Source organism: Schistocerca piceifrons, chromosome 4 (assembly GCF_021461385.2).
Source record: "Schistocerca piceifrons isolate TAMUIC-IGC-003096 chromosome 4, iqSchPice1.1, whole genome shotgun sequence".
NCBI lineage: Eukaryota > Metazoa > Arthropoda > Insecta > Orthoptera > Acrididae > Schistocerca > Schistocerca piceifrons.
Genome location: NC_060141.1, coordinates 573,816,395 through 573,830,506, shown reverse-complemented (window position 1 = coordinate 573,830,506; position 14,112 = coordinate 573,816,395). Strand labels below are relative to the sequence as shown.

At 38.5% G+C, this 14,112-nt stretch overlaps 1 protein-coding gene across 1 annotated transcript in view; it reads left to right on the top strand.

Annotated features, from left to right (window-relative positions):
• LOC124794857 (protein farnesyltransferase subunit beta) overlaps positions 1-11,359 on the top strand; it is an 87,994-nt gene extending 76,635 nt beyond the window's left edge. Inside the window, exons 9-10 of the mRNA XM_047258526.1 lie at positions 1,920-2,028; positions 9,789-11,359. Coding sequence (XP_047114482.1) covers positions 1,920-2,028; positions 9,789-9,887 — 208 coding nt within the window. The 3' untranslated portion in view covers positions 9,888-11,359. The remainder of the gene's footprint in view (positions 1-1,919; positions 2,029-9,788) is intronic.
• Positions 11,360-14,112: the final 2,753 nt, after the last annotated feature.

Below are 14,112 nucleotides of genomic sequence, written 5' to 3'. Positions count from 1 at the left end.
ACTAGGTTTTCTCCAAACTGACTCTGCATGACTCTTTCTTTTGAACTGTTGTCACCAATTTTTTTTACCTACATTTAAGAAATGGTTGTTGAATATATTAGCTACTTGCATACTGTTGGTTATGATGGTTTCATTCTCTTTAATAGTAATACTATCTACCCCAGTGATTACTTTTCCTGTCTCTCTTCTGACAACATTCCATACTGATTTGATTTTAATGCACGAGTTGTTAATTTCATCTCTAATACACACATTATTTGATTTTCTGACAACTTTTCTCAGTATGTTACAATAATTTTATAGTGTAAAATTACATCTTGGTCTCGACTAATTCTTGCAGCCCCATGCAATTTTATTTTCCTTTCTGAAGACACTTTAATACCTGTAGTGATTCAAGGTTTCATTGAAAACTGGTGTTACATTTAGTAATTTTTTGGGGGAAACAGTGCTCAAAAATGGATATAAATTTACCAAGAAATATGTTGCATTTATCATTGGCATTTGGCTCATTATATACATTCCCCAATTAACATTTCTTAAACTTTCTCTGAAGTGCCCTGTAGGTATCGCATTGACCAGCCTTATATTTTTACTTAATGGTTTCTGTACTGTACACCCTACTAAGCTTTGCAAGCTAATCAGTTATGAATCATGGTCTGACAATCCATTTATCACAGTGGAAGCATGTGTGTTATTTTTGCATCCTTTTGCTGGACAAATACATTATCTTGAGCCATGCATATATGGAAATTGATCGCTGATTCTAAGCTATACGTCATTAATAACACTTCTAGTTCACTTTTCCTATCAGAATTGCTTAGAAAGTTTACGCCACAGATTAATTTCTTCTTTCTACCTGACAGACAGCATAATAGGGAGTCAACCTTTTTTATGAATAGCTCCCTATCTCGTAATGGGGACCTGTACACTGTTGCTAATATCAGCACTACATTATCTAGCCATAGTTCACATGCACAAACTTCAAAGTGCTTATCGACTTAAAATTTGCTTACTTCAAGCTATCAATATATATGATCCTTGTTGTCTATGACACTGATATATGGAGTTGTGGTGGAAAGCAGTAATAAAACCAAGGGCAACTCGAGGGGGAGGGGGCAGTGAAGATATGCATGATGGGATTGCTAGGAGAGACCAAAAAAGAAAAGAAAAGAAAAGAAAAGAAAAAGATTCTGTGAGCAGACTGTTATGGGATATGGAAGTGGAACGGACACAAGGCCAGGTAAATGGATTACAGATGGGCTCAAAAAGTGGTATGCTGCAGTCTAAGATATAACCAAAGATTGACACTGTGACTTATTGGAAAGTAGCTAGAACCCATTAGAAATATGCAGGAGCAACATGAGTACATATCATTAAAGACCACAATGCGTGCAAAAATTCTAGAGGTTGTATCTGTGCAGTGGTGGGATGTAAAAATATCAGACAATGATGATTTAATGAATATTACACTAAGAAGGTAGTGGAAAGAGATACTTTTTAAAAATGATGTGCCCATGACTACACTATAATGGCTCCTGTTTTCAGTTTTACCTCTCAGGTGATTTAAGTCTATGTCTAGTTCATAAAATTTCGCTAGATTATCATTTTATTGTTAGTTCACTGTGTAGCTTGGTATAAATGGTTTCACTTCTGGAGTTGGATGAACTCCATTTTGTACTTAACTATAATAAGTGATTACATCTATGTTTTTTCACTCACAGATGATCATAGGCTTAATCATTATTTTTGTACCTAACTTTGGAAATCCCAGGTTCAGTAACATCTGTGGTATGTAACAGGAAGGCAATGATAATGTGTCAGATGATAAATGTATGATTGAAATTCATGGTAGAACAAATTTATGTTGCCTTTCTTAAATTAATGTATTGTTTCCTAATATAGGTTCTGTACTATTGCAGACCCCGTGATGTTTATCATACCTGTTACACACTGAGTGGATTGTCCGTTGCACAGCATGCAGTTGGGGACCGGTGCTGTATTGTAGGAAATCCAATTTTAAATGAAATTGTAAGTTTTTCTTTTGATTTTCCTTAAATATCATCAATCATTTTCCATTACAATAAATCAATTGTTAGAAAATGCAGTCAATCCATTCATGCATAAGGCTGATAATCTAGTATACAGGGTGTTACAAAAAGGTACGGCCAAACTTTCAGGAAACATTCCTCACACACAAAGAAAGAAAATATGTTATGTGGACATGTGTCCGGAAACGCTTACTTTCCATGTTAGAGCTCATTTTATTACGTCTCTTCAAATCACATTAATCATGGAATGGAAACACACAGCAACAGAACGTACCAACGTGACTTCAACACTTTGTTACAGGAAATGTTCCAAATGTCCTCCGTTAGCGAGGATACATGCATCCACCTTCCGTCGCATGGAATCCCTGATGCGCTGATGCAGCCTTGGAGAATGGCGTATTGTATCACAGCCGTCCACAATATGAGCACGAAGAGTCTCTACATTTGGTACCGGGGTTGCGCAGACAAGAGCTTTAAAATGCCCCAATAAATGAAAGTCAGGAGGGTTGAGGTCAGGAGAGCATGGAGGCCATGGAATTGGTCCGCCTCTACCAATCCATCGGTCACCTAATCTGTTGTTGAGAAGCGTACGAACACTTCGACTGAAATGTGCAGGAGCTCCATCGTGCATGAACCACATGTTGTGTCGTACTTGTAAAGGCACATGTTCTAGCAGCACTGGTAGAGTATCCCGTATGAAATCATGATAACGTGCTCCATTGAGCGTAGGTGGAAGAAACTAAAATGAGCTTTAACATGGAAATTAAGCATTTCCGGACACATGTCCACATAACATCTTTTCTTTATTTGTGTGTGAGGAATGTTTCCTGAAAGTTTGGCCGTACCTTTTTGTAACACCCTGTAGTTACACAGATTTTATGTAAGAGAATTTAACTATCAGAACTATTGAACTAACTACTAGTTAAGCTAGTAATGTTTTGCAGTGCGAGGTTCTAGGTGGACAAGTCTAAATAGCATCTGTGTATAATTTTATAAATGTCTCTACATCTATACACATACTGTTGCCAACGGTTCATAATGCTCCTCAGCTTTGATGTATGGTTGATCACTCAGTGTAAAGACATTTAATAAGAAGAAGCAAGATGGGCCATCACTTGTGTTGCATATTTTGTCTCGAGATTTAATATTGGACAAGTGGAGCATTGCTCCTGGAAATATTGTTTGGTTTTTAGAGAAGGTTCTCTTCATTGCACTACCGTGTTCAGAATGTCAATAGTAAGTTCAGCCTTCCACTGTTCCTTCTTGTTTCTTCTTAATTGTCACGGACACTGTTGTTACAGTTCAGGAACTAGTGGGGGAGAGTACTGTGTGGACACCATTTTGTAGAAAATCCTTGATATCGTCTGCATTGAAGAAAACAAAGAATGTAATTGCGCAGGACTGCATTAGTGGGAGGAGGAACTATTCTTTGTTGGTACCATTCCTGCCTGGAACATGAGGAAGGTAAAAGCCCCTCATCCTCAAGATGTGCTATGAGCTAATGGGATTAATGACTGCTGAGTTAGAACGATGTCTACCAGGAAAGCTCCGGGGCACCTGCAACGCCCCAACTGCATAAGGCTTGCTCAGGCACACGACGGGGTTCTGTGTGGGTCAACATTTGTTTCCCTGGTGGTTTGTGGGATTCATTTGAAGTGGCCACCATTTACGTCTACTCCTGATGGGGCGGGTATACCATCAGATAGAACAAAGAAAACTCATTTCGTCAGTCTCATAATTATAGTATCTTTCTTTCTAATTGAGGTAGCAGAGGGTACCTTTGAGAAGGTCTCTCTTTTCTATATTCACTAGGTGTTGGAGAGTATTGCTGGGTCCTTAAAAAAATTAAAATATCTTCGTAATGGCACACTTGTAGTTGAAACTGCCACATCACACCAAGTGCTTAAGTTTTTGTAATGCAAGGTTTAGGTGACTGTCCTGTTGTAGATGAGTTGCATAATGCCATTAACTTCTGTGAAGGCATGGTTACCTGCTCTGATATAATGCAGATAGATGCTAAGCTGTTACATGGAGAATCTAAAAATGTGGGTATAACAGAAGTGCAAAACTACATGAAACGAGTCAGTGACACATTGGAAAAAACTGTATCATTTATTCTAACCTTCAGCACTCCAAAATTACCTGATAAAATTCTTGCAGATGGTATCTATCTTAATGTTTGACTATTTGTTCCCAATCCTGTGTGATGCTGCATATGTCAAAGATTTGGTCATACACTACGGCATGTAATGGAAGGGAAATTCTGGAGGCTGACTTATGAATCGAACGACTCTTAAATTTAGGAGTTGAAAGTTATGAGACACGTACACTGTGGTGAAGCTTTCAAAGCTATGCAACATTTGGTATTTGTTGCTTCTTTTGCATCAGCCCTTAAGAAGTCAATTGCCAAGTCAAATAAGCATGTATGCTCTTGTCAATGCACCTGTGGAAAGGGGAAGACACATTTGATCCTGAAACCATTCAGGGGCCATCAGCAATGGTCTTGGAACCTTGTCCACATACTGCTGCACACCATCAGAAACCCACTAAGCTGTCCTCTCTACCCATGCAACCAACTCCCCCCACAAGTAAGGAAAAACACCATACAAAAAGTTGTTCAAAATCGAAGATATATTATATGGAGTTTCAGGATCAGAAATATGAGATGCAAATAAAGAATTCATACTTTCAATTTGGAAAAAACGAGAGGCAGCAAAATCATTAGCTTCTCGAACACACTCCCTTTTTGGTGGCGATATTATGGTCGAGGATACTGATATCCACGTGGAAGAACGGTAGAGCTGGGCACCATCTAATGGCCTCCTTGACCTCTAGGACATATCACCATTGCAAAAGGAGAAGGGCAAGGACAACTCTCACTAATCAATGGCCCCAACTGGGACTTCCATATTGCAGTAGAACTAAAGCCTCTAGCCAAGGAGAGGCCATTCTGCATCTGCTTACAAGAAATTCATTTTAGTGATATACCTGAGTTAATGGGTTACCACTCCCACAGGAAGGATAATCTTACTGGAGACAGGAATGAGGGTGGTGTGGCTGTTTTTGTCAATGACAGATGCCACACATTTCCTGTCCTTACCACGGCCATACATGCAGTTGCCTGGAAGTTCACACACCAGCTAAGATCACAGAGTGTTCTTTATGCCTTCCACTCATGGTCTGTTGGTTGCAGCTGCACTGACAAAGCTCTTCCAGGTGCTACCCCACTCGTTCCTCTCGATGTGTGTCTTCAGTGTACTCAGCATGCTGAGGGGCCTGGCTACCACTTGTTGCAGGATCTTGTCCATTTAGAGAATTGGTTCCCAACTGCTGGTCTGCAAGAATCAAAATATGGTCTGTGTAAATTTTAAAATTTCAAATTTTTAATCTTTTTAAATTGCTAATCCATTTTGTGCGGGTGGTGCAGTGCCGCAGGCCCAGTGAGTACTAGTGATTGTGGGTGGCCAGGGGGGAGGGGTAAGCAATTGACATCACAGCATGGCATTAACCAGTCATTCAGTACACATTCTTTTGTTTTGGTCGACAATATCAGTGATTCTGTTACATAGCATTATGCAATTAAAAATGAAGATAGTAAAAGTATATGTATTTATTTATTTGTTGTTATATTATTTATTTATTTTATTATAAAAATAATTATTTTTACACTTTTGTTTGTTATCCTTTTATTCATTTGTATTTCTGTTTTATTTTGAGAAAGTGGCTTGTAATACAAAATACGACAATATATTTAAAAACAAAGATGATGTGACTTACCATACGAAATAGCTGGCAGGTCGATAGAAACACATACATACACACAAAATTCAAGCATTCGCAACAGACTGTTGCCTCATCAGGAAAGAGGGAAGGAGAGGGAAAGACGAAAGGAAGTGGGTTTTAAGGGAGAGGGTAAGGAGTCATTCCAATCCCGGGAGCGGAAAGACTTACCTTAGGGGGAAAAAAGGACAGGTATACACTCGCGCGCACACACACACATATCCATCCACACATATACAGATACAAGCAGACATATTATTCTTTAAATATGTCTGCTTGTGTCTGTATATGTGTGGATGGATATGTGTGTGTGTGTGTGTGTGCGAGTGTATACCTGTCCTTTTTTCCCCCTAAGGTAAGTCTTTCCGCTCCCGGGATTGGAATGACTCCTTACCCTCTCCCTTAAAACCCACTTCCTTTCGTCTTTCCCTCTCCTTCCCTCTTTCCTGATGAGGCAACAGTCTGTTGCGAAAGCTTGAATTTTGTGTGTATGTATGTGTCTGTCTGTGTTTCTATCGACCTGCCAGCTCTTTCGTATGGTAAGTCACATCATCTTTGTTTTTAAATATATTTTTCCCGCGTGGAATGTTTCCCTCTATTATAAAAATATGACAATAGTTACATTAAATTCATATTTAATTTAACCGTAATGGAGAAATAAACCACAATGTGTCACATACACAACCGTTCTCATGAATGATTCCTTGAAACCCGTGAAATGAAGAGACGCTTACAAATGGTCCATCTTAATTTCTCTGACTGACCATCAGAATTCTTTGAAGGAACTTAATCCTTCTGTCACTGAAATGGTGTAAGATGAAAATATGTGCACTAAGCTCTGAGCAGTTTGTTTTATGATTTATGTATCTATAAATATTACAATTAAAATTTTGGTGTTATACATGTAGGGCATATCATAATTAGTAGCAAAAGCTCCCACTTCTGAAACTTTATGGAAACACAAGCAAAACGTTCCAGTAAACATGGGTCTGCAAATGAGCTGTTGACATTGTACTTGTAAATGTATGGTTACGAGCTGCCACTGACTTGAGTTATAAAATATTGTCCCAATTTGTACAGATGTAAACTATTGTATTAAGTCCTCATCTAATTGGACTCAAATTCCAACTAGGACAATGTTTGATGCAGAAATCAGTGGTCATTTGCATCCACACATTTGCAGTTATCTTTTAGAAATATCTTTAGTGTACTGTTGTAATGTTTTTACTTTTGTTAGAATATATTTTCATCAGTGTCAGTTTTCTCTATTAATTATTATTCACCCTTGTGTCGCTTGGGTCTCAAACCGGCTGTGAGAAATGATATCAAAGAAAGAATACTCTATAATGCTATAAATGGCATTAACCATTTCCAAGATGATTCCTCCTAATTATTTTGAAATTAGTAGGAGACACACTTCAGAGTTTTGCTTGGAACACACAATAGCCAACTACCACCATCATATCTGGAGCTTCTGAGGAAAATATTCATGGCTATCACATCATAATAAATGAAAATTTATATGAATGGTTTGGTGGGATCCTATTCGTGCCCAGAAATGGTGTGAGAAGGAAATTGATGATGTATCTCTGTTATATAAACTGTTATCAGTCAGAAATCCTTGGGTAACAGAAGAAATACTGAATTTAATTGATGAAAGGAGAAAATATAAAAATGCAGTAAGTGAAACAGGCAAAAAGGAATGCAAACGTCTCAAAAATGAGATCGACAGGAAGTGCAAAATGGCTAAGCAGGGATGGCTAGAGGACAAATGTAAGGCTGTAGAGGCCTATCTCACTAGGGGTAAGATAGATACCACCCACAGGAAAATTAAAGAGACCTTTGGAGATAAGAGAACGACTTGTATGAATATCAAGAGCTCAGATGGAAACCCAGTTCTAAGCAAAGAAGGGAAAGCAGAAAGGTGGAAGGAGTATATAGAGGGTCTATACAAGGGCGATGTACTTGAGAACAATATTATGGAAATGGAAGAGGATGTAGATGAAGATGAAATGGGAGATATGATATTGCGTGAAGAGTTTGACAGAGCACTGAAAGACCTGAATCGAAACAAGGCCCCCGGAGTAGACAACATTCCATTGGAACTACTGACGGCCTTGGGAGAGCCAGTCCTGACAAAACTCTACCATCTGGTGAGCAAGATGTATGAAACAGGCAAAATACCCTCAGACTTCAAGAAGAATATAATAATTCTAATCCCAAAGAAACCAGGTGTTGACAGATGTGAAAATTACCGAACTATCAGTTTAATAAGTCACAGCTGCAAAATACTAACACGAATTCTTTACAGACGAATGGAAAAACTAGTAGAAGCCAACCTCGGGGAAGATCAGTTTGGATTCCGTAGAAACACTGGAACACGTGAGGCAATACTGACCTTACGACTTATCTTAGAAGAAAGATTAAGGAAAGGCAAACCTACGTTTCTAGCATTTGTAGACTTAGAGAAAGCTTTTGACAATGTTGACTGGAATACTCTCTTTCAAATTCTAAAGGTGGCAGGGGTAAAATACAGGGAGCGAAAGGCTATTTACAATTTGTACAGAAACCAGATGGCAGTTATAAGAGTCGAAGGACATGAAAGGGAAGCAGTGGTTGGGAAGGGAGTAAGACAGGGTTGTAGCCTCTCCCCGATGTTGTTCAATCTGTATATTGAGCAAGCAGTAAAGGAAACAAAAGAAAAATTAGGAGTAGGTATTAAAATTCATGGAGAAGAAATAAAAACTTTGAGGTTCGCCGATGACATTGTAATTCTGTCAGAGACAGCAAAGGACTTGGAAGAGCAGTTGAATGGAATGGACAGTGTCTTGAAAGGAGGATATAAGATGAACATCAACAAAAGCAAAACAAGGATAATGGAATGTAGTCTAATTAAGTCGGGTGATGCTGAGGGAATTAGATTAGGAAATGAGGTACTTAAAGTAGTAAAGGAGTTTTGCTATTTGGGGAGCAAAATAACTGACGATGGTCGAAGTAGAGAGGATATAAAATGTAGGCTGGCAATGGCAAGGAAAGCGTTTCTGAAGAAGAGAAATTTGTTAACATCCAGTATTGATTTAAGTGTCAGGAAGTCATTTCTGAAAGTATTCGTATGGAGTGTAGCCATGTATGGAAGTGAAACATGGACGATAAATAGTTTGGACAAGAAGAGAATAGAAGCTTTTGAAATGTGGTGCTACAGAAGAATGCTGAAGATTAGATGGGTAGATCACATAACTAATGAGGAAGTATTGAATAGGATTGGGGAGAAGAGAAGTTTGTGGCACAACTTGACCAGAAGAAGGGATCGGTTGGTAGGACATGTTCTGAGGCATCAAGGGATCACCAATTTAGTATTGGAGGGCAGCGTGGAGGGTAAAAATCGTAGAGGGAGACCAAGAGATGAATACACTAAGCAGATTCAGAAGGATGTAGGTTGCAGTGGGTACTGGGAGATGAAAAAGCTTGCACAGGATAGAGTAGCATGGAGAGCTGCATCAAACCAGTCTCAGGACTGAAGACCACAACAACAACAACAACATCAGTCAACACCTCCTGGTTCTTCCTGTGCTCGTAAGTGTGTTAAGAAGAAAAATGCAGAAACTACCAAATAACTTTTGTGGGTGTTCTATGTTTTTGGGCAAAACATGGTGCTTTACTTGCCATTACTTTAAAGATGTGTTTGCAATCCATTGCATTATTTAAGAAATTACACGTGTACAATCTCATTAAACCTTTTTGTCAACCCTGTTTCAGAAAGTATGGTTTTCAGCTTACAGTTCTGATACTTGAGTTTAGCTATGAATCTACTTATTATTTGCCCTACAAATGGAACAAATTGGAGCTGGTGTTAAATTAAAAGTTTAAGGAAGTAGGAAGTTTGGATTAAAAACTGCTAAAGATTTACTGGCCTCCAACAGGATTTTTTTTTTTTTTAATTGTCTTTCTTTTTTTTTCCAGGCTCCTGTTCATCCAGTGTACAATATTAGCAAAGAAGCCTATCTGAATGCTGCTCTGTATTTTACAAATCTACCTACAGTACGAAGAAAACGGTCGTGAGGTTTCCTTTTTCATAGTAGAATCCACAAGCAAACTGAAAAGACATTAGGTGGTACAACATTGCTTCTTACCTAACACGCAAAGTGTAAATGATACTGTTTTATATGGAATTCTTTGTATGGACCCTGAAAAATGAAATGGTTTGAAGCATTGCAATGAAGGCATATCTGTCGTGCAAACACTGCATCATCCATTACAGGAAAAAAATTACTAAATTCTTGAAGGACTGGGATACCAAGAAAAATCATACCCTGCTGGCTTAATTATGTATAATCGTGATGAACTTTAAACTATAGTTCCGTCATTGTGATTATGTTGTTCCAGTCTTTTGAGTTTTGGAAGTTTTATGATAGACTGTTATAGGTTACTCCAGAAAGGCATTGGACTTAACTACAGTTCTCTCCGTAATACAGTTAATCATAAAGTTGGTGAGCCAACACTTCTTCCTACAACCAAGATAATGGAAAAGTGTTGCTACAAATACAGATAACGCTCATTCACATATTTCCATCCCAGTCCTGATCCCTCCTCCATCCCCCATTCCTGCTCACCTCCCCTCATTCCGCCTCTTCCGCTCCCCCATCCCCCTCTCCTGATGCTTTTCTCTCTAAAATTGAGTGAAGAGAACAGGCTTGTAAGTTGAAGCATAACAGTATTATTTATTTGTTTCTCACCAAAGAATTTGGCAGTGTTTTGTAGTGTTTATGTTCATTGAAATGAGTAGAGAATTCATCTGACAGCTGAACAGAATAACTCAACAAGACACAACAGAGCACAGATTTTCGTCAGCCCTCTTCCCCCTTCCAATATGCTATGCTTATGATTTTTCAAACCTGAATTCAGCAGGTAAAAATATAACAGGAGAGAGAGCTTTAGATTCACATATGATATAGTACTGCAGAATGTTAGTATCCAACCTAAAGAGGCATACACAAGGTAAAAATAAAATTCTACCGAGCTCCAGAACCTATACAGCTTTCATCAATTTATATGAAACCATCGCATGATTATATCTTTTGTAAAAAAAATAAAAAAAAATATATGTAAACAGTTGTACCAGTACTTTCCTTTTACGTGTCACATACACATCAGAGCAGATGGAATTGTCATTATGATATGCTTTCATTGAAAAAGAGAGAAGGGGAGTTTGTTGAACGTTGTTTTGCTATGGATACTTTGCATATGTCCTTGTTGAAGATTGATTAGTAATTTGAATGAGACAGACATATTGACCAATAATTTTAGTGATTTTTACATGTCTGGTAAGTGATGAAAAATAATAAAAAGTGAACTATCTCTGTTTTAGTGATGTCTGTTTACACTTCATGTGAATAAAATTGTGGAAGTTTGGTTGTTATTTATGAAAGATCAAATTACATTTTTATGCTCTTATCTTGGAGAATGATACGCTTTTCAATACTATTAACTTGTATATAATAAAGAAATATGGCTATTGCCGTTGCATAAAAGAATGGTTTTATGTCTACAGATTCCTCTCTCCTTTGCCATACCTAGGACAAAATTTGTGTATTGACAGATGTAAGAGGCAAATAATGCTGTATTTGTGAGAAACTGCATTGCACCTAGATGGTTTTTAATTTTGTATACCTGTTGGCCAATTGGTACTTACGTTTAATCATACAAGGTCTTATTTTAGATATTTTTTTTTAAACATGACAGTGAACTCAGCAATTTGTGAATGCGCTTCACCATCTTGCGTTTGAACTTACTAGGTCTAAAACTCTGCTTCCACTGTTTTTTCTCAAGGTTCAGGGCTTTATTGTGAAAAGCTTACAAAAAAATTATGATTCATAGTATTGCCCATCACCGGTCACTACATTCTCCCATCTTTCAGATAGCATATGAATGAAAGAACTGAGTGTCATTTGTGGGGATCCATGAATCGATTCAATTTTGCACTTGTTCATATGATCGGAAGTGCTGGTCAGCTAGACTACACGGCACTGATCAAAAAAGGTAGTAGCCAGAAAGAGCAATGTATGGGGAATATGGCAGGAGGGATAGGACATCTCATTTCAACATTTCCGTGTATATTTTGACGGGTTTTGCAACATGGGGTCGAGCACTGACCTGCTGCAAAATTACCTTTGTGTGTCTGTCGCTGTATTGTGGCTGTTTGTGTTTCAGTGCTGGGCTCAAACACATCACTTGCTTTCAATAATGATGCCCTGTGATTGTCTTCGTCTGTTTCAGTACCTACGAAAATTTTCGGTCTTCCACCGCCATGCTGGTCTTAGACATCAAAATCACTGTTCTTAAGGCCTTGAAAATATTCTCTGCACATTCTTCCATTAATAGTTCCCTCACCATTGGTATTACCCAGCATTTAAGAGCCACAACCACAGATTTCTTCATGTTAAAGCAGAAAATTAAAACTCCGCACAAATGGCGGGAAATGGGTACGTAAGTTGACGTACTTAATTGAGAATAACCTTATGATGCAATCACAAATCAACAAATATTTTTATGGCATTATGTTTACAGGTGCTTAAGCTTATTGTATTACACATATGACCAACCACCAGAACACTACTTGCCGCCACTGCCGTCTGTTGCAAAATGGCGGAAGCAAAGTTGTAGGCCTTATACTTAAAATGCATCCATTAATTGAAAATCCTGCCAAGTGTAAAATATGCGCAGTGATTCCTTTTTTGTGGTCAAAGGTCATGACAGTGACCAAAATCCTTCAGATCAGTACAGTTTATGGATAAAACAGGTTACTGTGTTTAAAGATGGCAGTACAAATCTTCATGATGAACTAAAATGCGACCATCTTTGATGACTGAAGGTTTAATTCAGAAAGTTGATGCAACAGTTGAAGAAAACAGACATTTTACAATTTTGTCCTTATATGTAATGAGTTCCCTCAAGTTTCAAGAAATATTATTTATGAAATTCTTGCAGACTACATAAAGTACAGGAGGTTGTGCTCATGCTGGATTTTTGAAATTGCATATAGTGGTGCACAAAACCAATCAAGTAGCCAGTGTTTCGAATTAGCCCAATGTTCACCAGCTAATTCTGTGTTTGAAAAAAAGTATTTACATGATTAGTGCCCAATAATGATGATGATGTAACAGCTGTTTGACACTAGTTGGCAAATTATGAAAACGGAATGCAGCAGTTCATAAATGAATGTTTGGATGGCACAATGATTAAGGTACAGGTTTGCATTGACTATGTTTCAAATCCCCTTCTGACAATCAAATTTAGGTTTTCTGTTATTCCTGTAAGTCATTTCTGTTTAATGGTTAATGGTTCCTGAAGCGGGGCAAAGCCATTTCATTCCCTTCTCCTTGTCCATCTGATTACATATAATGATGATGTGACTTACCAAATGAAAGTGCTGGCAGGTCGACAGACACACAGACACACAAACATACACACAAAATTCAAGCTTTCGCAACAAACTGTTGCCTCATCAGGAAAGAGGGAAGGAGAGGGAAAGACGAAAGGAAGTGGGTTTTAAGGGAGAGGGTAAGGAGTCATTCCAATCCCGGGAGCGGAAAGACTTACCTTAGGGGGAAAAAAGGACGGGTATACACTCGCGCGCGCACACACACACATATCCATCCACACATATACAGACACAAGCAGACATATTTAAAGAATAATATGTCTGCTTGTGTCTGTATGTGTGGATGGATGTGTGTGTGTGTGCGCGAGTGTATACCTGTCCTTTTTTCCCACTAAGGTAAGTCTTTCCGCTCCCGGGATTGGAATGACTCCTTACCCTCTCCCTTAAAACCCACTTCCTTTCGTCTTTCCCTCTCCTTCCCTCTTTCCTGATGAGGCAACAGTTTGTTGCGAAAGCTTGAATTTCATGTGTATGTTTGTGTGTCTATCAACCTGCCAGCACTTTCGTTCGGTAAGTCACATCATCTGTGTTTTTATATACAGGGCTATTACAAATGATTGAAGCGATTTCATAAATTCACTGTAGCTCCATTCATTGACATATGGTCACGACACACTACAGATACGTAGAAAAACTCAGTTTTGTTCGGCTGAATCTGCTCTTCAGGTTTCTGCCGCCAGAGCGCTCGAGAACGCAGTGAGACAAAATGGCGACAGGAGCCGAGAAAGCGTATGTCGTGCTTGAAATGCACTCACACGAATCAGTCATAACAGTGCAACGACACTTCAGGACAAAGTTCAACAAAAATCCACCAACTGCTAACTCCATTCGGCGATGGTATGCGCA